Genomic DNA, 23,639 nt, shown 5'->3' with positions numbered 1-23,639 from the left:
CTGGTAGTATAAACTTTTATGATAAATTTTGGTTATTCCCTTACATCTGCAGTAATTCTCATCAGACAGAAGTATGTCATTTCCACCCCAATAACCTGAGAGAAACCAGTTATTTGATACTCTGCGCATTTTTGTATGTAGATTTTCACCAGTAATTATTCACAACACACAAGAAGCTTACTTTCTACTATGAATTGGTGCTCTGCATTTACCACTTAGAATGAAGTAATTTGTCACTTTTACTATTTCTACAAGGACTATTCCAATAATTTCCAGAAAAAGAAAGATGCTTCCAAAGTTTAACTCTGATTTTATTTTTAAAACAGGAAGAGAGGGAGCTTTGAACAGTCAATAGTTTTGGAGACTGAAGTCCTGTTTTGGAGACGGTTTAAAAATTTAAAGCTGCATGGTAACACAGGCAAACTATTAATACATCTTCTTTGCACCTCAAAAAATACTGACTCCCAAACTGTTTCTGTAATGCTAAATTTTTTGCAAGTTCATAAGGCATAAAGACCATTTAGAGCTCAGAATAGGGGTATGCTTGAGGACAAAGCGAACAAGTATACAATACAAGTCGCTTCAATGGCAGACCAAACGCAGTGCCATATATTGACAGCTCAATAAAATTCAAAGATCTGATGGCAAGGGTAGCATTGAATTGTGAAAGGATTTATGAGCAAATTGATGAAACTGCATTGATGCAGTGGAAGAGCACAAAGACAAAATAGATATTCTTGAAGCTACAAGTTAAGAGTATTATTTTACTATGCAACCTCCCTAACTGGCTTGCAGTGGGAAACATGCCTGACCACTAGGGAAAAGACACCAAGGAATGAGATTAGCAACTTGAATAGGCAGGAGAAAGGCTAGAGCCTTAATCACGATTGGCATTTTTTGCAATGTGTTCCATATGCTCACCTTCCCCCGCAATTTTGACAAAGCCATGAAACATACAGACCGGCAAAGAAGACAACGGGCTGGAGATTCAGTGCTATCATCCAAAGCAACTATTAAATAAATATAATTAGCGTTTCTTAATTAAAATTATCATCTGTACCCTACTGTGCCACTGAGCCCTCAATTTACCTAAGTTCTGATGCACGGAGAGCACTGGTGAAATACTGGCCAGCAATCACGTTGTGAGACAGGGACTGTGAGAGTAAGGTGCTGGCCAGGAAAACATCTTTCACTAAGAGATGAACAACAGTGATAAAATGCCACTGAGCCTCTACAGATCCAAAAATCCGTGTAACAGGCACAGCTTAGAGACAGACAATTCGCTTTGTGCGACAAATATGAAAGCTTTTGCCACAACAGGGATGCCAGATACACTGGCAAGATGGGAGCAGACTAGGAAGATGGGAGCAGACTGTGCTCCTTGGTATCCATAACCATACAAAGGCAAACATAATTTTTTAACCCTGCTGAAGAAGTTCAAATTCAATGTTGGCATGATCACGATGACAGTCATCTTTCAAATATTGGTACTGCAACAACATAAGCATGCCATCACCTCTGAAGGTCAACATAAAACTTGGATATATTCTTGTGTCCCTGACAATACTTGACAGAACAGCAAATTCTAACAAAAGAGATTCCAAAGTGAAAAACATCCTAAATCGGAGACTACATATTAGACACAATGTACACACTAATGACTGTAAGACTGCTTTCCTTATGATACTCTGCATGGCTTTAGATGTTGAAGCTTCAGCAAAATAGTCACTTGGGTATCTTAGTTGTCTGCCTCAGCTTTACCTTTTTGCTAAAACTTCAGCAAACACATTTCAATTATTGCTAAAAAAGTAGTTTGCATAAAGCAGCTGTTTGCCCACATCAAGAATTCAACACTTAATAACTGATAGGGATCCTTTCAATGTCAACAAAGCACCACTTGTTACTCCATAAAATGCTCCAACTTCAAGAAATTACAAGCCATTCAAAGACATTTTGTATGCCCTCTCTAAAGACTTACGAACATTTGGGAGATACATTATCTGAACATTTGATCTATGCGGAACATGATGTATCCCCAGAACCGGATAGAACTTTCCCTACAATTTCTCCTCCCAGCAGTAAGGGTCCAAAGGAACAAAGAGCAAGGAGACAGAAAAAGTCAGCTGGAAGAAAAGGCACCAGGCATGGGGCTGGATGGCAGATGCACCAAAGGCAGAGGCAGAGACTAGCAACATGCAAGGTCCTGCTCCTGGGTCGGGGCAACCCTCAATATCAGTACAGACTGGGTGATGAATTGATTGAGAGCATCCCTGCAGAGGAGGACTTGGGGATACTGGTGGATGAAAAATTAAATATGAGCCAGCAATGTGAGTTTGCAGCCCAGAAAAGCAATCGTAACCTGGGCTGCATAAAAAGCAGCAGCATGGCCAGCAGGTTGAGGAAGGTGATTCTCCCTCTGTGTGCTCTCGTGAGACCCCACCTGGATTACTGCATCCAGCTCTTGGGCCCCGAGTACAAGAAAGACACGTTAGAGCAGGTCCAGAGGAGGACCACGAAAAATCATCAGAGAGCTGGAACATCTCTCCTAGGTTGTTCAGCCTGGAGAAGAGAAGGCTCTAGGGAGACCTTATTGCAGCCTTTCAATACTTGAAGAGGGCTTATAAGAAAGATGGAGAGACTTTTTACCAGGGCCTGTAGTGACAGGACATGGGGTAATGGTTTTAAACTGAAAAAAGGTAGGTTTAGATTAGACATAACGAAGAAATTCTTTATGATGAGGGTGGTGAGACATTGGAACAGGTTGCCCCATCGCTGGAAGCGTTCAAGGTCAGGTTAGATGGGACTTTGAGCAACCTGGTCTAGTGAAAGATGTCCCTGCCATGGCAGGGAGGGGTTGGATTAGATGATCTTTGACAGTCCCTTCCAACCCAAACCATCCTGTGATTCTATGTTTATTTTATCTTCTCAATTTGGGCTAGGTCAAGAAGAAGCTGACATCTTAGTAGCTATCACTCTTTTGGCTCAAGAAGCAGAGCTGTGCTAGGTAACAGTAAACTCACTGCAGGTTCTGTGGATGTCCATTTGATTGCACATAATGAAACTTCTATTTTGGTTCACTCTTACTATAAAACCAGAAAGTGATGTTTTTCAGCTTCAGATTTTTTCCATAACATTAACCAAAAAAGGAGAAAGACTGACTTTGCAACAGGCTAGCTGAAGATTACAGTATCTTAGACAAACAGTTTTTCAAAGGAGAGGCACATCACTCAGGATTTCTCAATGATTGGTCTTGCTGGTTAAAATTCTAATTATATCTCGACAGTACTTGTTCTCCTGTTTCTAAATCCTACCAGTTCTTGGAAAATTCTCCCTGACTTGTGGTCCATATTATGGTGTATTATTTTTCAAAATCACAGCTCTGCAAAAGCAGCATGGAAAGATATCTAGCATACAAATAAGTAAGCAAAACAATAGTATTTACCAACAGCTGTTAAATTTGTAACAGCATGTATCTGTTTACAATGGTAGGCAATGAGCTGTCACAACGAATTACCAAAAGGACCTTTTTAGTCTCTTAGCTAAAATCCTGATAAGTATATCAAACAACTTGACATAGCACGAGTCAAAATTTTCAAAGCCAGCAAGCTTACTCACCACTGCCATATGAAAATGCACGAACAGAACGGCCATCATAGCCAGAAGAATGTCCACTGTTGAAAAGAAAACACATGTAAAAATCCAGTTTTACCATCAAAGCTACCTCCATCAATAAATATATTCTTTTAATATTATTCCCCTGAATTCTTACCACCATACAGACTAAAACAAAATGTTTGTTATAAATGGATTTAAGTCCTCCATTTTGAGCATTACTAATTAAGGAAGCTGTCTATCAACACAAACATGTATATTTCATGTTTTAGTACAGGAGTTGAAATTAGCATTCTCTCTTCTTAAAATTTAAACCAAAAATATCCATATCATCAAAGCTGTTCTTTTGTATTTTTAATGAATTTTCTATTTCAAATGTTTCTAGCATCATAAGATGTTTCTGCAACATACTGAGCTTAATCTCCAGTTGCTTGAAAGTGTTCCATTCATGAATGAAGCCATTCTCATTCTTTCTGTTAAAAAGTAGGTATGTGAGCATATCTAAGAACAGGTGGACTTCAAATGTGTAGTTCTATAAATAAACTACTAAATTAGCTACACATTTTCTCGGCTGACTTCTTTCAGCGGTAGCCAACTCAAGCAGGTAAAAACCAGAAAGGTTAAAAAGGATAATATGTGCACAGGACATAATTCATACATATATAATTCATTCATGACTTTTAGCACTTCCTACATAACTTGAATAAATTATCTTTGCAGTATTTAACCTAAGTGTTATTTCTGTTCTTGAAGGCATTTTAACATTAAGAAATAATTTTTGGGTTAGTTTAGTTTAAAAACAAAACAAAACCAATGATAATGAAAGGCCAATGCAACATCTTAACATTTAAAAGTATGAGGTTTAGTTCCTAGGTTCCACAATAAATTGATTTTTTCACATCGTATTTCAGAAACTATATAAATATTCACTACAAGTAAATGCAATGACTGCTGCTTAACAGTCAGAAGCAGCAGTCACTCACAGCAACTGCCAGTATGAAATAATAAATTTACTTTCATGCACATCAAATGCATCCAGTTAGGGTTTTTTTCTGAATTAAATCAGATGAGGATTTTCTCAGAGATTTACCATCATCATCCTGTAGCATATACGTTAACAGAATTTTCAGTTTCAAAGGAACAGATGTGTGCACCTTCCTTCAGTGAAATCCAAAGGACTGGCAAGATGCTCGCACCATCTTCTTAAGTGAGCTTTGTATATGACCTGGTTTTGGTCTCTAGCAACATATAAATTCTTTTCAAGGACTGCGCTGGCCAACTTATTTTTCTTCCTTTTACATACATATATATATATATATATATATAAAAAAAATATATATATATATGTACAGGTATATATATGTATACATGTATATTAAAAAGTTATTGAAAAAACACTGTTAGGCCTATTAAAGCTGAAGACTTAAGAACAAACACAGCAGAAATACAAATTTGGATTCTGTGGAACTCTGGCATTTACTATAGCTTATGAAGGCTTGAATCTATGGCCAAATTGTTTGTTTGTGTTTATAGAAAAGGATACAGTAGCTGACAAGTATACGGTTCACTTAAATAAGCCTTCAGACTACTAAAGAATACTTTAACAATCATTACCTTAACTTTGTTCTTAAGTCTTGGCATTGATACAGTGTCATAACTCAACTACACTACTAAGTAGTCAAGTAACCTACTCAAAAGAATATTAAGTGTCAGACAGGTGAGACTAGTAACATTTCTGTAAAAATACTGTAAAAATCTGAAACTGTCTCCCCACTCCCAGACAAAATCCATAAAACACTGGGTAGCGTGAGAGTCCTTACTAATTTATTTCTGTTACAGAATACTGATATATTGCTTTATAAGATTTCAAACAGATAATCACCTTTCTATTGTGGGTATGAGGGAAGGTGGAGGACCGCCAGGTGGTGGTGGAAAGCCTGTAATAATAAATTAGGTGAGGGGGGGGGGGGGAGAAAAAAAAACAAAAACCAAAAACCAAACCATAAACACATAAAAGAACTAGGCTAAGCATACAATGGCAAACAAATTCCACAGAGTACAATGCAAAAATTGTTTCTCACTGTGTACACGGGTTTTATTTTGTAAGACTGAGAACTACTTTCCAGCTTAACAGAGTATTAAACATATATTATCAGTGCTTCAAATCAAATACCTTATCATTCTTAAAAATACAATAATTTAGAAGCATAGGAAAATTTCTGAGTAGCTAACAATACTTAATAAACAACAATGCATAGCTGAAAAAAAAGAATGGAAAGAAAAGAAGGAAGCACACATCTAAAACTGGCTGATTAGGTCCACTAGTCAACAGCATTTTCATACATTTTTCTTTTCTGCCTGGCATCAAAATAACTGAGCCTACACCTATACATATAGTTTTGTATTTATGAACTTTTGTCTATGTAACTAAAAGGAAGCTGATAAGTTGCACATCAGTTAAGTTCCCATTTCTTAACCAAACGTGGAAAAAAATTCTAAGCAAGTTTACCTGGTGGTGGCACTGTTATTGGTATACCTAAAAAGACAACAAATAATATATCAGTTATAGTAATAGTTTATGTTTATCATCCGTAGATCGAAAATCAGATTGAGCTATCACCACATACATGATCAAGAAGAATGGTAACTTATTTTCTGTGTCCTCAGATTAAGATCTCACATTAATACCAATTGTAAAGATTTTATGCAAGCCTTGTGAAATCCGGCTTTTACTTAAATTCCTATTCTTCAGGATGTTACTTAATTAGAGACAAAAATAAGGAAGAATGACTGTGGGTCTCAAGATCAGAATTAAATCCATAACCCTAAAATATTTAGTATCCAGAAGGAAAGTAACATCCCATAGAATACATTTGCTTTATTTTATATTCCATGACGGGATGAAAGGAAATGCAATTGGCCTCTGACCTTTAATAGCTTAGTATAGGAAACAGTAGGTCCACATGGACAAAATATTCTAGCAACAGTAAGCACCACAGACTTTTCAGTCAATGCTATGCCACACTGCAATTAATCATTCAATTGCTACTTGGAGGGAAAAAAAAAAAAAAAAAAATTGTTCCGTAGTCTATCTTCTCGTAAATATCTGAGAAAGGAGCATCCTTTAATACAAACACATTCAAAAACTGTTCTAATTTTTCTAGTTTTCAGACCTAGCTTAGCTGTTATAACTAAAAGCTGATAGATTGTTCCCAACTAAATCAGCTGACCTAACAAAATATACTGCCTCAACATATAAACGTATCTTATTTGATTATGAAAGGAATGATTACAAGGTAAAAATCATTCATACACTTTAAAGGACATTATCTTCTCATACTTTGCAAAGAACTAGCTTTACCTCAATCGAGCACACAAAACACTGTTACATGAAAATAATAAACTGGGCTAAAACAGTATCATCAGAAAATAGACTACTTTACCAGGCATAAAGCTCTTTCAGTTATGAGCAACTCTACTTCCATTAAAAAATAAGTACTTTCAATCTGACAACTCACTGCAAGACTTTGGGGAGGAGAGAACAGAAAACTTTGCCAAGGGCTTTCATCAGTTTTGCCGTAACTGCATGAACATCCAGACAGAACAGCAGCCAGACCCACTTAAATTAAAACCCATCTCATTCAAGTTCCAGACTTCATAATTCAGACAATATCTGAGATGTACTGGCCACTGCATGATTAATTTTGTATATACATATATCAGTAGTTCAACATTAGAACTAAAAGACTATTGTATCGCAGCAACATTTAACTACATCTACATATTATAATGTCTAGAAATGCCAACTGCTCCCAAATTGCCTTGGCAGAAGGACAGAATGAAGGAATATGCAAGCTGAGGAAGAGTAATCAATATCAACGTTCACTAATTGCTGGTGATTTCACTGACATGAATTCTTACCAGCATTAATCCTACAGGATTAAACAAATTGTGAAACAAAATTGAGGTTGCTGTCCAATCCTGAACATTTAAAACCTAATCTCTCAGCCAAAAAGTAAATCAGGAGCCAGTGAACCCCAAAAGCCAAATTTCTAAACTGCATGAGCCATTTTCTCTTCACCAGCACACAAGATTTCCAATGAGCACTACTGGTGTTAAGAACACCGGAAATCACACCATAAAAAGTTTGACAGTGTAACATTTAAAAGATCAAACACTCCTAATGAAAATTTCTGAAAGAAAAGGAAGACTGGGAACTCAAACTGTTGCATAGGTGAAGTATTTCCTATTCATCTTTTTTGGTTAATTGCCCATCTTAACAGATTCTTCATGAGCCTACAACATAGAAAAAATATATATATGTAAAAATATATAAAAAGTACCTCTTAACAGCAATGTTGAGAACATAAGCTAGAAAAACATCAGACTTTCTCTCAAATTGATTAATTTATTAGCTTATGCTTAAAAAAATTTCAATTGCTGCACTAAAACCAGTAGATTGTTAGCACTGTACATGGCTCTCAGCACTATGCACAGAACTGCTTGGAAAGCCATCAGCTAATACTCTTTACAAAAAGAAAGAAATTCTGATTAAGCAATTAATAGATTCCTCAGAATTTTATCTTGTGCAGAAATACAAATAAAAGTCTCATCACAAGATTAAAAGTCAAATGAAAAATTTCACTTGAGCGCCATTCAAACAAAATTAAGACAGACTGAATACCACTAATATTTGGACATTTGGTCTCTGGAGAATTTTAATGAATTGGTTAATGCAGGGTATTATACTAAAAAAAACCCATAGGCCTTTTTTCCTCAACAACCTTTAAGAACATTTAAAAAGTCATGATTAATGATTATATCATTTTAAGACAGAAGCTAGTTTACTTGACGGTATCGTAATGGAAGAAACATTCTTCTACATTCCAAGTTAGCAAGTATCACTAAAACAATCTGAACAGGTTTTTTTTCCTCACCTTCTTCACTAACACACGAACGTGACACAAAACAAGAAACAAAAAAATCATAAACTTCAGTTAATGGAAAATTAAGAATCTCTTAACTCTTCACTCCTTCACCTTCTACTAACGCAGCATATGAAAATACACTTTAAGTGGCATCAGCCAATTACTTCTTCTGAGAAAGAAAAAAGACTCTGAAATACTGAGTCGTTCCTTGCAATATAGGGACTAAACTTGAGTACCAGTGCAAGAAGGTGACTTAGCGTAGGTCGTGTCACGTCCCTACAATGCATTGTCCTGCCACAAAGATACACCTGGCCTAAACCCAAATATTCAAGACTCATGTGTCAAAAGCAATCCAAATGGCATTAGTGCAGCATTTTACCTAATGTGCTCAAAATTGCCTTCAGGGCATCATACACCATCCTACCAACTCAAGGCTGGTAAATATTTTCAGAAAACCAAGTAGGTTTTACTAAAGGAAAGCAATGCCACACGTGCTCCGCTTGCGGAGTAAGGAATCAAACATGGTAATGCTGCCACAGCTTAACAACATACTGCAAATGAGCTGAACTGTGTAATAGCCCACAGCAATGTAATATAACTCAACTTTGTGTAAAAACTTCTTTTGCCACAGGCTAAACTAAGTCAAATTCTCTCTCCTTTACCACAACATAAAAAGTACACACTTAGATTGCTGGGGCTGAACAGATGTACAGTTACTTGCTAAGCCCTGGTGTAAGCCTAGGCAGTCAAACTTCCCAAAGTTGTGCAACAGAAGTTCGGTACTTCAGAGTAATTTTTTTTTTTTTTTAATATCACAAATACATGTCACATTTTAACTACACTCTTAAACCAAAACACATAAACCAACTTTTAAAGCCTGTTAAACAGAAGCATCCACATTCTTCTTTAGATTTAAATTACTCCAACATAGCAATAAACCAAGCAAACAAAAAGCAACACATTTTTTGCCACAGCCACTGATCTCCTTGGAGTATTTGAGAATTTTCTGCTTTGGCCCTTTGAATCGTTCCAGGACTCGTTCCTCGAAAAAGATTTGAATCGCAAGAGTGAATGAATTCAGAACAAGAGATCTAACTTCAAAGCAAGATCCTTTTTCAAAGGGGCTTTTGGAGGATGTTTTATATTTGGAATACTTAAATTTTCTGGCAAGTAGTCCCGGTTTAATATTGGGTAAGAGTAGTTTTTTTCCTCCTCCTCCACTGAACCTAGGAGGGATGGAAGATTCTATTTTAGGAACAGCTTTGAAGATAAAGAGCTGGCAACAGCACAATTAAAACACAGGCCTGAAGAAACCAAATCCACAGCTCTTAATCGTTATTTTCGAATCTACTCGAAGCACGGAAGGATGTTGAAGGAGACCTTCTCAACAAGTGTATGTCATAAACCTGTCTGTAAACCACAAGACTAAAGCCAAACCTGATTGCTAAATCTGTAACACATGTGGATTTCTTTCACCTTTAAAAGCTCAACAGGTGAGGGGTTTCATAAGAACAGTCCAGTATACCTGTATGACATCCATGCACCAAGTGCATTTGGGGTGTGTGTGGGTTCCTCTCATGCTTTTAATAATATACAGCTTAGATCACCTTTTCTGTACCATAATTACAATTAAAATAATTACTTTCTAAAAACTTGCAATCCATTACCTATATTATTTTATCAGAAAGGTTTTAATGCAGCTTAATACTGCAGTCAGCATTAGTGTCACGTTCCTCTGCTTTCTGTCCCCCCTACAGTAAGGAAACATCACAAAATTGCCAGAGCAGTAGTATAGTCTCTTCAGACACCCCATTTTTTATATTTATGCACAAAAACTTGGAAAATGGCAGAATTATTTCATCTTTAAATCTCTTCTCTTCTGTTTTCTAGGTTGCACCATTTTGTGTATGACAATCACTGATGAAAGCCAGAGCTTGCCAGGCAGCAGTAGTTAATAGTTTTAAAATCAGCAGCAGCAATTGAAGAAAGCCACCTCTGCTACGAGGATTTAAACCCTATAAAGCCCCACACAAAGTTGTTGCATAGAAATAATAAAGTTAATTCCTTGCTTATACGTAAGAGTCTTAGCAGAGAAACTTTTAAAAGATTCCCTATGTGAACAGAATAGCAAAGAAACTGCTCAGCTTGATTTCAGAACAAGTCAAGCAAAAGAATGCAAGGAACAAAAGGAGAAAATAAGGAAAGGGGCTGCACCTTAAATCAGTCTCTTCTATAAACAAATCCTTCACTTTCCTACTCGAATAGTCCCCAAAGTTTCTCCATCTATTTTCATTTCTCACTGACTATTCTTCTTAGTTCCTTGCTAAGTCCTTTTGAACTTAATTCCTTAAAATGCCAACACTCAGGTAACTGCACTATCTGTGCAAATGCCCATAACACTCCCCCCAGTAAATTTCCATAAATATCAAGTTTCAGTAAATGTTCAGTAAATATCAGTAAACTTCAAACCAGATTTAACAATGAGAAGAGTTCTCAAAGACCTTTGATTCCTCTAAGATTCACAGACATAGGATGCTGGATAAAAATATCAGGTGCTAATAAGACCTCTGAAAGAAAGGATACGGCACAAATGCAATTCTTATCAGACTTTCGGGAATTCATACATACTGTGAGGGGAAAGGGGAATTAAAGCTTCTGTTGTTGCTTTGACCTTAGACACCAGAGAATCCAACTTCTGACACAAATTCATGGTATGCCATACTTTTAGTTCAAAAGTTTGTAGAAAGATTCGTTAACATGTACCTCTCAATAGTATTAACAGTAGCTGAATTACAGAAAACAGCTTCCCATTTCAAACATTTTCAAGGAAACATGATCCAACATTTAGTCTTTAGGTAATTATTTACTACTTGGGATTATACTTACTGAGAAAGTAAAGATAAAAGTTCCTGTTTGTATCTTGCAGATATATTTAAGAAAAGAGTAGAACATAAACTTATGAAATTCTGCACATACAGCCAAACGTGCATGGAATGAGCTGTCTTTAATTCAGTATCATCAAGCATTTGATGATAATGCATCTCTCATTTTTCACATCCTATGTAGTGCAGGATATTTACCTGGTGGGGGAATCAGAGGTGGAGCAGTACTGACAGTTGGAAGGGGTGGGAGGAAAGGAGGTGGTGGAAGGTGGGTAGGTGGAGCTCCTGGAGGGAAAAATGGAGGTGGCTTGGTAAAATTGTCTACTTCAGGATTAGATCGTTCTGAAAGAACCTGTAAAATATCAAACTATAGTTACAATTGCTATGTCAAAAGGGTAAAGATAGGTTTCCTCTCCAGTTACTACAACAGGAAAGTATTCCTTACGTGCCTAAAGAGCCATATTCAGATGGTTTAAGCTCTATCTGCATCCCTATGTTCGGTGTCCCATACTTGCCAAGTACCTCTGAGGGTCTAAGAGCAGCCAATAGGGAACAACAAATGTAAGATCTGAGAGGGAATATAAGCCATCTGAATATGGCCCAAAATACCATCTTAAATTTACATATAAAGGAAAATATTTTTAAAATCTATATGAAAAGCATGAAAAAACCCAAGACTTTAAATTACTTAAACACTGTGAGATCAGCTGAAAAACACATGGCAGCATTTACAATATAAGCACTACAATCCATTCTTATTTTCATTGTTTAACCTGCACCTAAATTGGCATGGAAATGTAGCCAGGGCACCAAGCAACCTTGATTCTTCTCCACAGGTAAGTCAGGAGAGAAAAAGTGTATTCAATCTTAATGCACTTAGTTGTTTTCTTAAGATAATCCAAGCCCATAAAGACTGAAATCATAAAGACTAATCTTACAATTTATGGTAAAATAATACAATATAATTTAAAAAAAGTACTATCAACTATTTATTCCTTCACAAGTTATTTTTAAAAGACTGCATTTCTCAAACTGCGTACGAAGAGGCTTTCACTTCCAGCATTAGGGTCTGGCAGGAATAGGGGAGAAATGGACAGTCAGTTTCAATATTTATCTTTGTCACTTAGTAAACAAAATGCTATACCGTGCAGATCTAGCAAAGCCAATGCTGTCTCCTGGATTGTAAGTCTGCAATATTGCTCATTTCCTTTCAGTACCAAAGGAAACCAAACATTTATCTTTTGAAATATACCAAATATTTCATCTTAATATATTTCAATTAACTGCCATAACTTTCTTCCTGAACTTAAAGCTACTTCTGTATTACTCATTCATACACACTGCAACATTTTAATCAGAAGCTACGGGAAAAGCAAAAATGTCTTTTAGTCAAAGATAGTGTGCAAATCTGCAGTATAAAACCTGTATGTTGCTGTTTTCATTAGCACGCCGTCGTCCTTCCACCCGGCTGATAGTGATGGTTTGTCCAATCACATCTATTGTACCAGATATTCGCCTGCAACACAGGAAAAAACAGAATCAACAAGCAGAATTAGAAAAGAAAAAAAAAGAAAACAGAAGAGAGAGAAGAAAGTCTTATGGACTTCTCTCATTCTAAATCCCAGAAGTTCCTTCTCCTGTATAAAACATAAGAGACCGTTTCTGAAGAACATTAAATGTGATAAATTTGCTGAACTATGCAAGTGTGTAGAACTAAACAATGCAGCAATAAAGACTCCTGTAGGACAAAGGCTGACTCTCCACATTCTCGTTCCATCCCCTACAAGATAATAAATCTACACTTCTGTTACCGATAAAAGAAAGGGGACACACACACACACACACGACAATACAGTGAGATCACAAAAAACCTCAGTACGAAAAAAATATATTCAACAGAACTTCTACAAAAATCTAAAGTAAAATAGTTATAACCTAGTAATTAGAAATAATTTCTAAGCTGCAAGCAACCATACTGGAGGATTCCATGGAAGATCAAACAAAGGGAAGTTAGGAGGCAGAAATAAACATAAGCCAACCCTACCACGCATGCTATCGATATTGCAGCACACATCGAACAAAATCATCCGCCATCTCTCTTATCTTGGAATACACAGTCTTAATATCAAACAGAAAGTACATGAAACTAGTAGACACTGACTCTTAAATTAAACCTTGCATGAAGCTCAAAGGAACCTTAGACCAGCCGTTCATACTTCTGTTCCTCAGTTTTCCAAATGTAAAATGTCTCTCTCTCAAATGCCTCTAAAACATCTGCACAGCTAAGCACTATTTTCACCTTTAAAGAAACCGGCAACAGAGCAGAACAAGACCCCCCTCAGTCTCCCTTACAACGCAATCAGGCAACAACAAACAATGTAAATAAGAACACATACCTTAGAAGTAGTTGTAATGGATTTTTAGAGAAAGAAGACAAGAAAAGTTACATGCATATACACATTCTTTCCCTCTCAGTTTCTGCCAATCAAAAATTTAAGGACTTCCCATGCAACTGTGTTTAATAGCCCCTGATTAACTTGCATTTGCACTATCTCTTTTGAAGACACTTTTACTTTTGATCTCCAGTGATGAGATCTTTCAGCTATTTTTTTGACTGACAATTGTGTTTGGTGCCCTACAGTCCTTGTGTTTAAAAAAAAAAAAAAAAAAATCCCTGTTCTCTGGCAGTGTAGTATTCATGGTACTTCTGTTCTATCTCTTCTCAGTTGTCTCTTTCCCAAGCTGAACTAGTCCACATATCTCCTCATATAGAAGTGACTCTATAACTTTCATTATTTATTTCATCTTTTTGTGGACCCTTCCTACCTCTACTATATCTTTTCTTGTCTGACATAAACAGAACCACAGACAATACTCAGCTCTCAATGCATCATGGCTTTATGTACTATCACAATGACTTTTCCCTGTTTGTTCCCCACTGCTAATGATGACTACCATTCCATTTTCTTATTTTGGCTAACACTGGAAATTGAACTAACATTTCAGGAAGCAGCAACAATAATTCCAAGATCTCTTTCTCAATGGGTATGATTATTAATGATTAATTTGAAGAATTGCATCTTATTTAGAAAAGCGCAATCTATGATTTAAATTTTCAGTGATTTGCAGTGATTTCCGTTCACTACGAACAAGTTATTCCAGTCCACACTGGAGTCAATGTGTGAATTTTAAATGCAAATGTATCTCACTTCAGTTTCCAAATGAGTCAATCTATTAAGCTTACACCTGTCAGACTTAAGTTGTTCCTACCATAAAATTCTTAACTCCCATGTACATATTCACATAGCCTGTTAAGAGAGGTATCTTTAAGCCCCCAAAACTATCTGATATTGTGGACACACAGCTGTCAACTGCAACTTTTTATTTTTAACTTTTCAAAGCAGATGAAAAATGCTGTGCTGAGGGTAAACACATGATCGCATTCCATTGCATACAAACACTAATATTTAAAGCATAATCAATCTCTCAAATCTTAAATAAATCAACCACATGGGAATATACTGACAGTAAAGGACTCCAGGCACCAGACCAGAAAATAATATGGACAAGGATCTGAATGTCTTTTACTAAAACTGAAACGTGGTATCTGTGACAATGGGGAAGCAGTATTTTGAAGAGAAGAAGAATCTAAAGTATAGTGAACTTTGCTGTTTGCAGCCCCAAAACAAGCGAAACCCAGAAACCTAGCTTTATAGAGAACTTATAACTCTATTATTCTTATGCAGATAGAACAAAACCTACCCACTGCTTTGCAGCCCACGGTTAATTTCTAAAAGAGGTTAAAAAGCAAGATTCACTTAGGTCAACTCCATTAGAAAATGAGGTACAAAATTACATTGCTAATGGATGAGAGAAACAAATCACACCTATAAGGGAAACCATAGTAGAGAAAACTGACAATATTTACCAATAGCATGATACATAACAAAGTAAAAGAAAGACTGGGAAAAAACTTCCAGGAAATGTCAGAAAAGATATCCATAGAAATAAAAAAAAATACTTCTAGTTTCAGAAGACAAGTTCTTGTATTTTTTGTGGACTACAAGCCACATTAATATAAATAGCAGGGAGAACAGCTGGAAGCTGGGATTACAGGCTCCAAGTTCTGCCAGACTGATAGCTCTGACCCCAATTGCTCAAATACCTAGATTCCAATGCAGCTGAAAGACACAGCAGACACTAGAGCATGAAGGATCAATTAGATCTCCCAGAGATAATCTAAAGTTCCTTGACAGACTGCATGCTAAGGACGATGCAAATGCCCATCCTCTGAGCTTTTCAGTATCTGGGTTTAGAGCTTCCTCCTGGATTTTAAAGCAAGCTCATTAACCACAACAGTCTGGAGGAAAAAAAAAAGTCCAGTGGTACAAGAGTCTGAGAACACATCTGCAAACTAAAACAGTATATGCTATACAGCAGCCTCTCCAAGGATAACACAAGATTAAGAAATTCTCTGATCTTCTAACATCCCATCCTACAAGTCAGATTGTTTCAGCCTAAATCCTGAAATAATCAACACCTGCTTTCCTAATCCTCCCTGGTGGTCTTGCATGGTGTTCCAGCACTGCCGCACTGTGGATTATTACTACTATTTTGCTTTCAGTAACTAAATTGGAAACATAGGCATTATAAAACAATTGCTAAACCAACTGTTTCACTAAAAAAAAAAAACCCCAAGTGAATTTTTGTAGAACAACAAAACTTTGTCTCAGTCTTCACTCTGACAGCTCATTTGGTTTCAGAGTTCTAAGACACTGGTTCTCATCCATTGTTGGCACTGTCTCTTAATTATCTAAAACCGTACCCTAGCAGACTCATTTTACCTAGCTTTAGTCCTTGTGTATGACAGATGACTCTCTTCTGCAACAAGAAGTCCCTCCTCAGGTGACCCCTGCTTGGCTTGCTCCACTGTTTTACAGGGCTTCCACTTGAGAGTGATACACTTCAAATTAAGACTCTTCCTCTCTTACACTGTTTGCACGCTGCCAGCAACTCTTGGAATCAGCATTGAAAACATAAGCAATGGACACCAATGCAAGAGTACTGGGCATTAAAGTAATATGTGCATCAACCATACTACAATAATACCAATTTTGGCTTGGGAAGCAGCCCAAATACCAGACTGCATTATCAAAGGAAGCAAATCTAGACCATCATTTGGTTCCTAGACATCAACTTTACTGAAATGAACAGGACTTTCACTTAATTTTTCTGGAGTCTGAAGAGCATACCTATGCTCACTCATTCTCACTGAGCTGGTGCTTTATAATTATTTTTTTAATAATGTTTTCTAGTGATATGTCCATTGTTCTTCCCAACAGCTGCCAAGAGATTTAATTTTTGTAATGATGGATGAGTTCAGGAATTTGCCATCATACCTTGAACTTGACAAATTCTCTGCTTCCAAGACTGCAATAATGATTTCATTAAGTACTCCACTAAAAGAGCTTGAAATTGAACACGAGAAAGCATATGTTCAGTTTCAAATGGAGCAGCAGATGACACCACTGTCAAAAATGTAATCTTCACAAAGGCAAGAGAGGCACCTGAAGTGTCCAGAATTCAAGAGTTCAGCAGTTTGGTTAAAAGGGGCAAATCTGAAGCCCTGGATCTTGATTAAGTCATAGCAAGTTGGCACATGGGGAAATTTCAAAGACTCCCCAGCCATTATCCAGCTTAGTGATAAGATATTAAGCAGGCATTACTAGGTTTCTGTCTCACTGCTGTATGCAAAGAAAAGAAAGGGCTTGGTTTGTCCCTTACATGATCAGGGCACCTGGGATACAGATGCATTCCCAGTGGATACAGCCAAACATAAAAAGGCAATCCACGCGTGTGGGATGCACATGAACCCACAGCAGAGTTCATACAAAGTGTAGCTTGAAAGGAACATTCCAGCAACTCAGTGAGTGATTTCACTCTAATTAGAGAATGGTTATTTATGAGCTATTTGCACTATGAATAACCACCCTCCATGGAGATTTAATTCAGAAAGATATCTCAATCTCATTTGGCAAGCTGAGTTTATTTAGGCTCTACAGAGCAAAGAGAAAGGGGGGAAAAAAGAAGAAGAAAAAAAAGACAAAACCAATTATTTTCCAAATTCATAGCTTCAGAAATCATTGTAATATAAATTACCACCACAAGTAATATAAATAATGAACTGATTTTGGAACCCTCCCCCCAACCTTTCAGAATTCAGAAACAGTCTAACTACTGGATGCCACATTTATTCACTAGACTTACAGTCTAGTCCAAGAAATATAGAATTATAGTATACTTTAAAAACTGTATTTCATATGTTCTTGTGTTCCTTCTTGTCTTGCTTATGTGTTTTATGCTTTATCTTTCTCCATTAGGGACAGCCCCAACTTTGCTGAGCTCACTTACTACTGATTGATATAATTAAGAAGCAAACAAATTTAATACAGAAATCACTGATATACAAAATAGACATTTTTTCTAAATAATATCTGAGTTTTCATCATTTAGTCTCACAAGCCTAGTTCATGAAACAAGAGAAACCTGTATTTTTTTCCACAGTAATGACATATCATATACCCATTTTCTGTAAAAATTCTGTTTACAGAAAGGCCCAAGCACAGAGAAAGCTGATAAATAGCCCATCACATTAACAGGCTAATTTCTCTGAAAGCAAAATTCATTTAAATGTAATGTACTCTTTAGTAATAACCCAAAAAGCATAAATGGAGGTTAAAAAACTAAGAGCTTCTGACAGAACAAAGTTTTGTGATGGAGAGCTATTCTAGGTATTACTGGAATGAGAAAATACCAGTTTTTGCATCCAGCTTGTAAATGGAACTTCTGCTTATTTCTCTGCTACTAAAGAAATACTACCTCACAGTCCTTGAAAAATGACATAAGGAAAAGCACTGGTTTAAAAACCAGTAAGATATCTCTATGACCTGGCTGGTTAAGACAGGTTTGAAATATGTCAAATCCTCTTCATGTTCTAGAATGCACTACACTCAAAAGAGATTCCTTCAGTTTTTACCTTAATTGTGACTAGGCACACAATGAATCCTTAATTAACTACCTCTAGAGAACAAACATTCTATTTTACACCATATTGTTTACATATGATGTGCATTTACCAAACCATTTTCATTATGTTCTAACTCCTCCTTCAGGGTTACACAACACTTTATGCTATTCAACAGCCCTAAATATCACAGAATCAAGACAACAGGTTCAGGTCTCATTTCTAAACAACTAATAGCTCAGCTATGATTAAGACAGTCATTGTTTATAAACTCAAGCAAAATTTCTCACACAGACACATTATATGAACAAACACTGAATTTTTCTTTGAATTAAACATTTAGGATGCAATTCTAGTGAAGTAGTAACTTTTATTTGCTGGTGAGCAGTAATTATATTTCTGTTTTGTAAACTACGACCTCCATATTGGTAATGAGTAACATTCTTGCTGGACCTCAGAGATTTTTTTGTTGTTGTTTGAGAATTTCAACTGCAACCATGTGCAAACATCTACTATACGCAAACTAAAAAGGTAAAAACAGTAGGTGCAAAATTATTTTAACATTTGTTTACAAACAAATGAAAAAAAGCAAAAACCACTACCTGTCCTCAGACTTCCCATTAAAGAGAAATACGTGCTGCAGTATCTATGTGTAAAATCATCCACGAAGCGATGTTGCAACCCTGACTAGTAAATGGGGAATTAAAATGTTAAATTAGGCTCATGCCCTGATTTCCCCCCTTCCCTTTACCTTAATTTGGGTGATTTGTCCCTCCTATATTGTTCCTGCCACTTTCTGATGCCTGAAATAGCTTTTCTGGATGTAGTGCTTGTCTGTGACTGAGAAGAGGTGCTGCTTCTGGTGAGATAAATTGCCTAGGCAATTTCTTTTCTTGTGCCTCTCTCTTTTCTGGTCTTGGAGTTCCTCTTCTCCTCATGCCCAGCTCCTTACCAATCCCCGCACCAATGCTGCTATACCCAGCTGCATCCCTTTTCCCTCCCTTTCACCAAATATATCAATTACTGCTAGAAGCTGAGAGAAGTTTTACTGCTACATGAGAAATGCTTCCAGCAATTTCACAACAAAGCTACTGCAAATGCCTCATGGCATAAAGGCAATTATTTTAAATTATCAGAGCTGGATTGCCAAAAAATTTCTGCCTACCTAAAATTAACTCCTTAATTAAAGGGAAAAAAAACACCCCAAAAAAACAAAAAAACAAAGTCCAATCCTATAAAACACTGCCTGATCATAAAGAAATTAGTAATACCGGTTTTTATATACAGAAAATAGTAGCTGCGTTCTGGAGAAGTCATTCAAGTAGAAGTATATATAATCCATACAGTTAAGACTTATTCATTCAGTGAGCTACTCTCAGACTTCTGAGCATACAATTTTCTCTCAAAATCTCTACTGACCACTTGGTAGAAATACCTTTTTCTTTAGACAAGAATTTATTTTAAGCAAATGTATCCAAAGGAGCAGATATTAAATATGGAAAGAAGTCAGTTTTGCCATTGAAACAACTTACAATTACAGCATTCACAGTAAATGTATATAGAACAACCTGTTCTAACCACTGCAATGCACAAGTGATACAACTGGAAATGTACCATTTTGTTTCCTCTTTATCTACACAACAGACCAACTACACTTACTGGCTTCTCATTCTTAAAGATACATGGGTTTCCCAACCTTTGCTAAGGTAAACTTAGTTCCTGGAGAAAACAGACATGTCTTGAGTTTCTCAGGAAAGCGCTGATTAACAACCAATATACTAACTTTAAACCTTTAAAAATCAGAAAGACGGCCACTTAAACTTGGGATTGCTAACTTCAGGCAGAAGAAAAAAAAAGTATCACACAAAAATATGGTATAAAGACATCTACGGTAAGATAGATTTATCCTAGCTAGAGCATACAGCATACAACAAAGATTTTACTTATGAAGCCTACACCACGCACATGTACGACCTTATTGTATTAAGCTTTCTCAAAACAAATGCAAATTTCACAGAGTCACAGAATTTACGCAATGCATTATTTTCTACAATTTTAAGCTTAACTACATTTTAATATCCTGGTCATTAACTACTTTCTAAAGTATTTTAGAGATTCTCTGTCCACCAATGAGATGCATAAAGAATTGAAATCCTGTAACAAAACCTGGACTAGATACAGATTTGGAATCCTTACCCTGTGAACAGTACATTCAATTTTGAGAACTCTTACAAGAACATCACACATCAGAAGCAATTCAGAAAACAAAAGTAAAAAACATAATTACAGGGTTGGTACAAAGGTTGGAAGACTTTTACTACTTCTTAGACAAAGAAAAATGGAAAAAAAAAAAAGAACTAAAATCTACTAAAAAGTATAACCTGATAGCTCAGAGAAGAATTTAGGCTACCAGGAGGAATATTCTAGGAATGAAAGAAAAATGCAGGCAAGAGTATCAAGTAAGATTTTTTTTTCCACCCAAAAGAAATACATTTGGGTGTTGAACTGACTCTTAAAGGATGGAATAATTGAACACAAGTGCCTCTGAATTAGTCAAGGTACTTATGGATGCAGCGCTAAAGTCATAGATGCTAATCTTTAACTGTTTATGAAAGCGTACAACCTGCTCTACCTCTCTTACCATCATTTATAACACAATGGCTTTTAATTTGTACAGAACCAAAACTCCTAAACAGGATCACTTGAACTAAAGTAAAGCAGAAGCATGGATTCATCCTAAGCCAAGTGCCAGGTATAAAACAGCAGTAGCTTAGATATAAACGACACAACTTATTAAAGACGGGCTGGGAGAACGAGGGGAAGAAACCCTAGTAAGGAAATAATTTCTCTCATTTCAAAGAAAGTATAGTAAAATATTCAAATACAGAGAAGCTAAAGCTACCTTGCAGGAAAGAGACTGGCTTCCAGGAATCCTTCTAGTTGCTGAAGTCACAGCTGTCTGATTCCGTCTTGTTTAACCAAAAAGGTGTGTTAGCTACTACCCATAAAGACACTAGCTAGAAACATTTTGTTGGCCAATCTAATGCTACACAAAAAGCGTGGTGTCACACATCAACACCTGGATTTTTATAGATGTCTTGTTATTTGGTCCTGATGTTTTTTCTCCCCTTTCCTTCTACTTTCTCTTTCCTGAACAGCCAAGAAAGTAGCACAGCATTCATGCATAATGGTGATTGAAGCCTAAAAGTGATTAAGATCACTCTTCCCCTCATTTCTACCTATTACAGAAACATATTTTCCTTTTTTCCTACAAAAATCATGAACTTCAAATACATAGAGGTAACAGTATAAAAAGTTTTCTGGTCTTGAGTTACAACTGTCTAACTGACCTGTTTGTTGGAATTCCTGATTTGAATAAGGCAGGAGGAGATGTGAAATCAGCTTTGGTCGACTGCACTGCCAACTCTTTCTCCAAATTTCCAGTTCTGCCCTGCTGTACCTTCAAAATAATGTTTCATCATTAGTTTAACCTCAGAAGTGTAGTAGCCCCAACACTCAACATAGCACATAGCCAATACAAAAAGAAAGTCCAACTTTAATAGGATCTTTTTAAAACTGTCACCTTTGCACAGCTAGTAAAATTCTGTATTTTACAAGGGTGTATTACTTAAGTACTGTGTTTAATATATATAACAAGCAATATGCCAGAGAACAAATTATCACAGAAGATTAGACAGTTTTAATATTCATTTTCCAAGCATTTGATTTGGACATGAACAGACCAAACTGATTTTCTTGTAGAATTTCCTGTATGAACAAAATAAAATCTTAATTTTTAAAAGAAGTAAACTTATTTAAAAAAAAAAAATCTTCATAACGTTAACGACAGAGATATCTACCAAATCTGCTACCCAACAACAAACCATGAGACAAGAAACTGAGTGGATTCTTCATCTGCCTTACTGACCATGAGATCTTGTAACTGCTTAATTTCTGAGTCATACTAGGAAGTCACCTCATACTCTGGGTTATGCAAACTTTAAAAGATTTTTCATTAGTTCAGACTGAATACTTCAAAAACATACTGCTGTTCCTGAAGTACTGCAAACTTCCAGAGACACATTATTAAAGTTATGCAAGATCTTTGGTGCAAGTACTTCAAGTATTGTTTGACTTCAGCAGCATATTATACATAAAAGAAAAACGTACATGGGTTAGCATTAAAGACAAACCTGTACTGATTCAGTTTTTAAAGACACTCCCACTGTACCAACCACATAGCTACATCACTCTACATTGCTAGTTCACTCATTGTATAACGTCATATAGGCTGTGATCTCACAGCTTCTTGTAGGCAAGTAAACTACTAAGCTTTTGCAGAATCTCACTTCTAAACACAGGCACCTCTTTCCCAAACCCACAAAAATGCACATAAATAGTTATGATTCGTTAAAAATTGAATTAAACTTTCATATCCAGAAATAAAAAAAAAAAAACAAACCTGAACAGGTTTGGTTTAAGTATTTATCTGAAAAACCTGTAAGACTTATATTAATTAATGAGTAACTGGAAAATGTAGGAGACAAAGTCTTGCCAGTTACAGAAGATTAATCCAAACACACCATGTAAATTACATGAGACTTAGTATTTCAGAACAGTGGAAAAGAAGTTAATGAAATTATTTAATAATTATATGTAAACTACTTGTAAAACACATGACAAACTCTTACTTCAGACTCTTACAACACAATTATTATCTGTACTGTTTGATCACTGGACCCCCAGAGAGTCAATACTGAGGTAGAAATAGGGGAAGCTTTGGTTTGGAATACTTATCCTTCTTCCTTCAGGACAACATTTTAGAGAAGTTTGAGAGTGTAGTCAGCTGGAAATCGTAGCTCCCATTGCCCACCATTTCCACCATTCCATAACACTATTATAATGATAATGGAGGAAGGCAAAAAGCCCCAAGGAGCTTCTGATCTGTTCTTGCCAAGATAAAGTCAAAATGACTGGATACCCTCACGTAGCATATGAGGGGAAACAAAAATACCTGTCTGCAATTGACACTTCTGTCACAGGAGTATACAGAAGAAAGCAACAAATAGTTCAAAGACAGTTTAATGACAGTTCAAGAACAAAAAAGACTGTATATTGAAAATAAGCAAAATAAATAACCTTTGTATTTTAATTTCAACTTTAGTATCAAACAAAAGAGTAAATGAGAAAACG

At 36.2% G+C, this 23,639-nt stretch overlaps 1 protein-coding gene across 6 annotated transcripts in view; it reads right to left on the bottom strand.

Moving 5' to 3' along the window:
- FIP1L1 (factor interacting with PAPOLA and CPSF1) overlaps window positions 1-23,639 on the bottom strand; it is a 46,979-nt gene that overhangs the window by 11,394 nt on the left and 11,946 nt on the right. For all 6 annotated transcript variants that reach the window (XM_075500067.1, XM_075500068.1, XM_075500070.1 and 3 more), the window contains 6 exons: window positions 21,797-21,906; window positions 12,845-12,938; window positions 11,621-11,774; window positions 6,122-6,148; window positions 5,495-5,549; window positions 3,616-3,671 (listed from right to left, as the gene is read on the bottom strand). In XM_075500067.1, the coding sequence (XP_075356182.1) occupies window positions 3,616-3,671; window positions 5,495-5,549; window positions 6,122-6,148; window positions 11,621-11,774; window positions 12,845-12,938; window positions 21,797-21,906 (496 nt within the window). The remainder of the gene's footprint in view (window positions 1-3,615; window positions 3,672-5,494; window positions 5,550-6,121; window positions 6,149-11,620; window positions 11,775-12,844; window positions 12,939-21,796; window positions 21,907-23,639) is intronic.

Source organism: Mycteria americana, chromosome 4, assembly GCF_035582795.1.
Source record: "Mycteria americana isolate JAX WOST 10 ecotype Jacksonville Zoo and Gardens chromosome 4, USCA_MyAme_1.0, whole genome shotgun sequence".
In the NCBI taxonomy this organism is placed as follows: Eukaryota; Metazoa; Chordata; class Aves; order Ciconiiformes; family Ciconiidae; genus Mycteria; species Mycteria americana.
The sequence above is the reverse complement of the archived record's forward strand: the minus strand, read 5'-3'. Positions and strand labels throughout refer to the sequence as shown.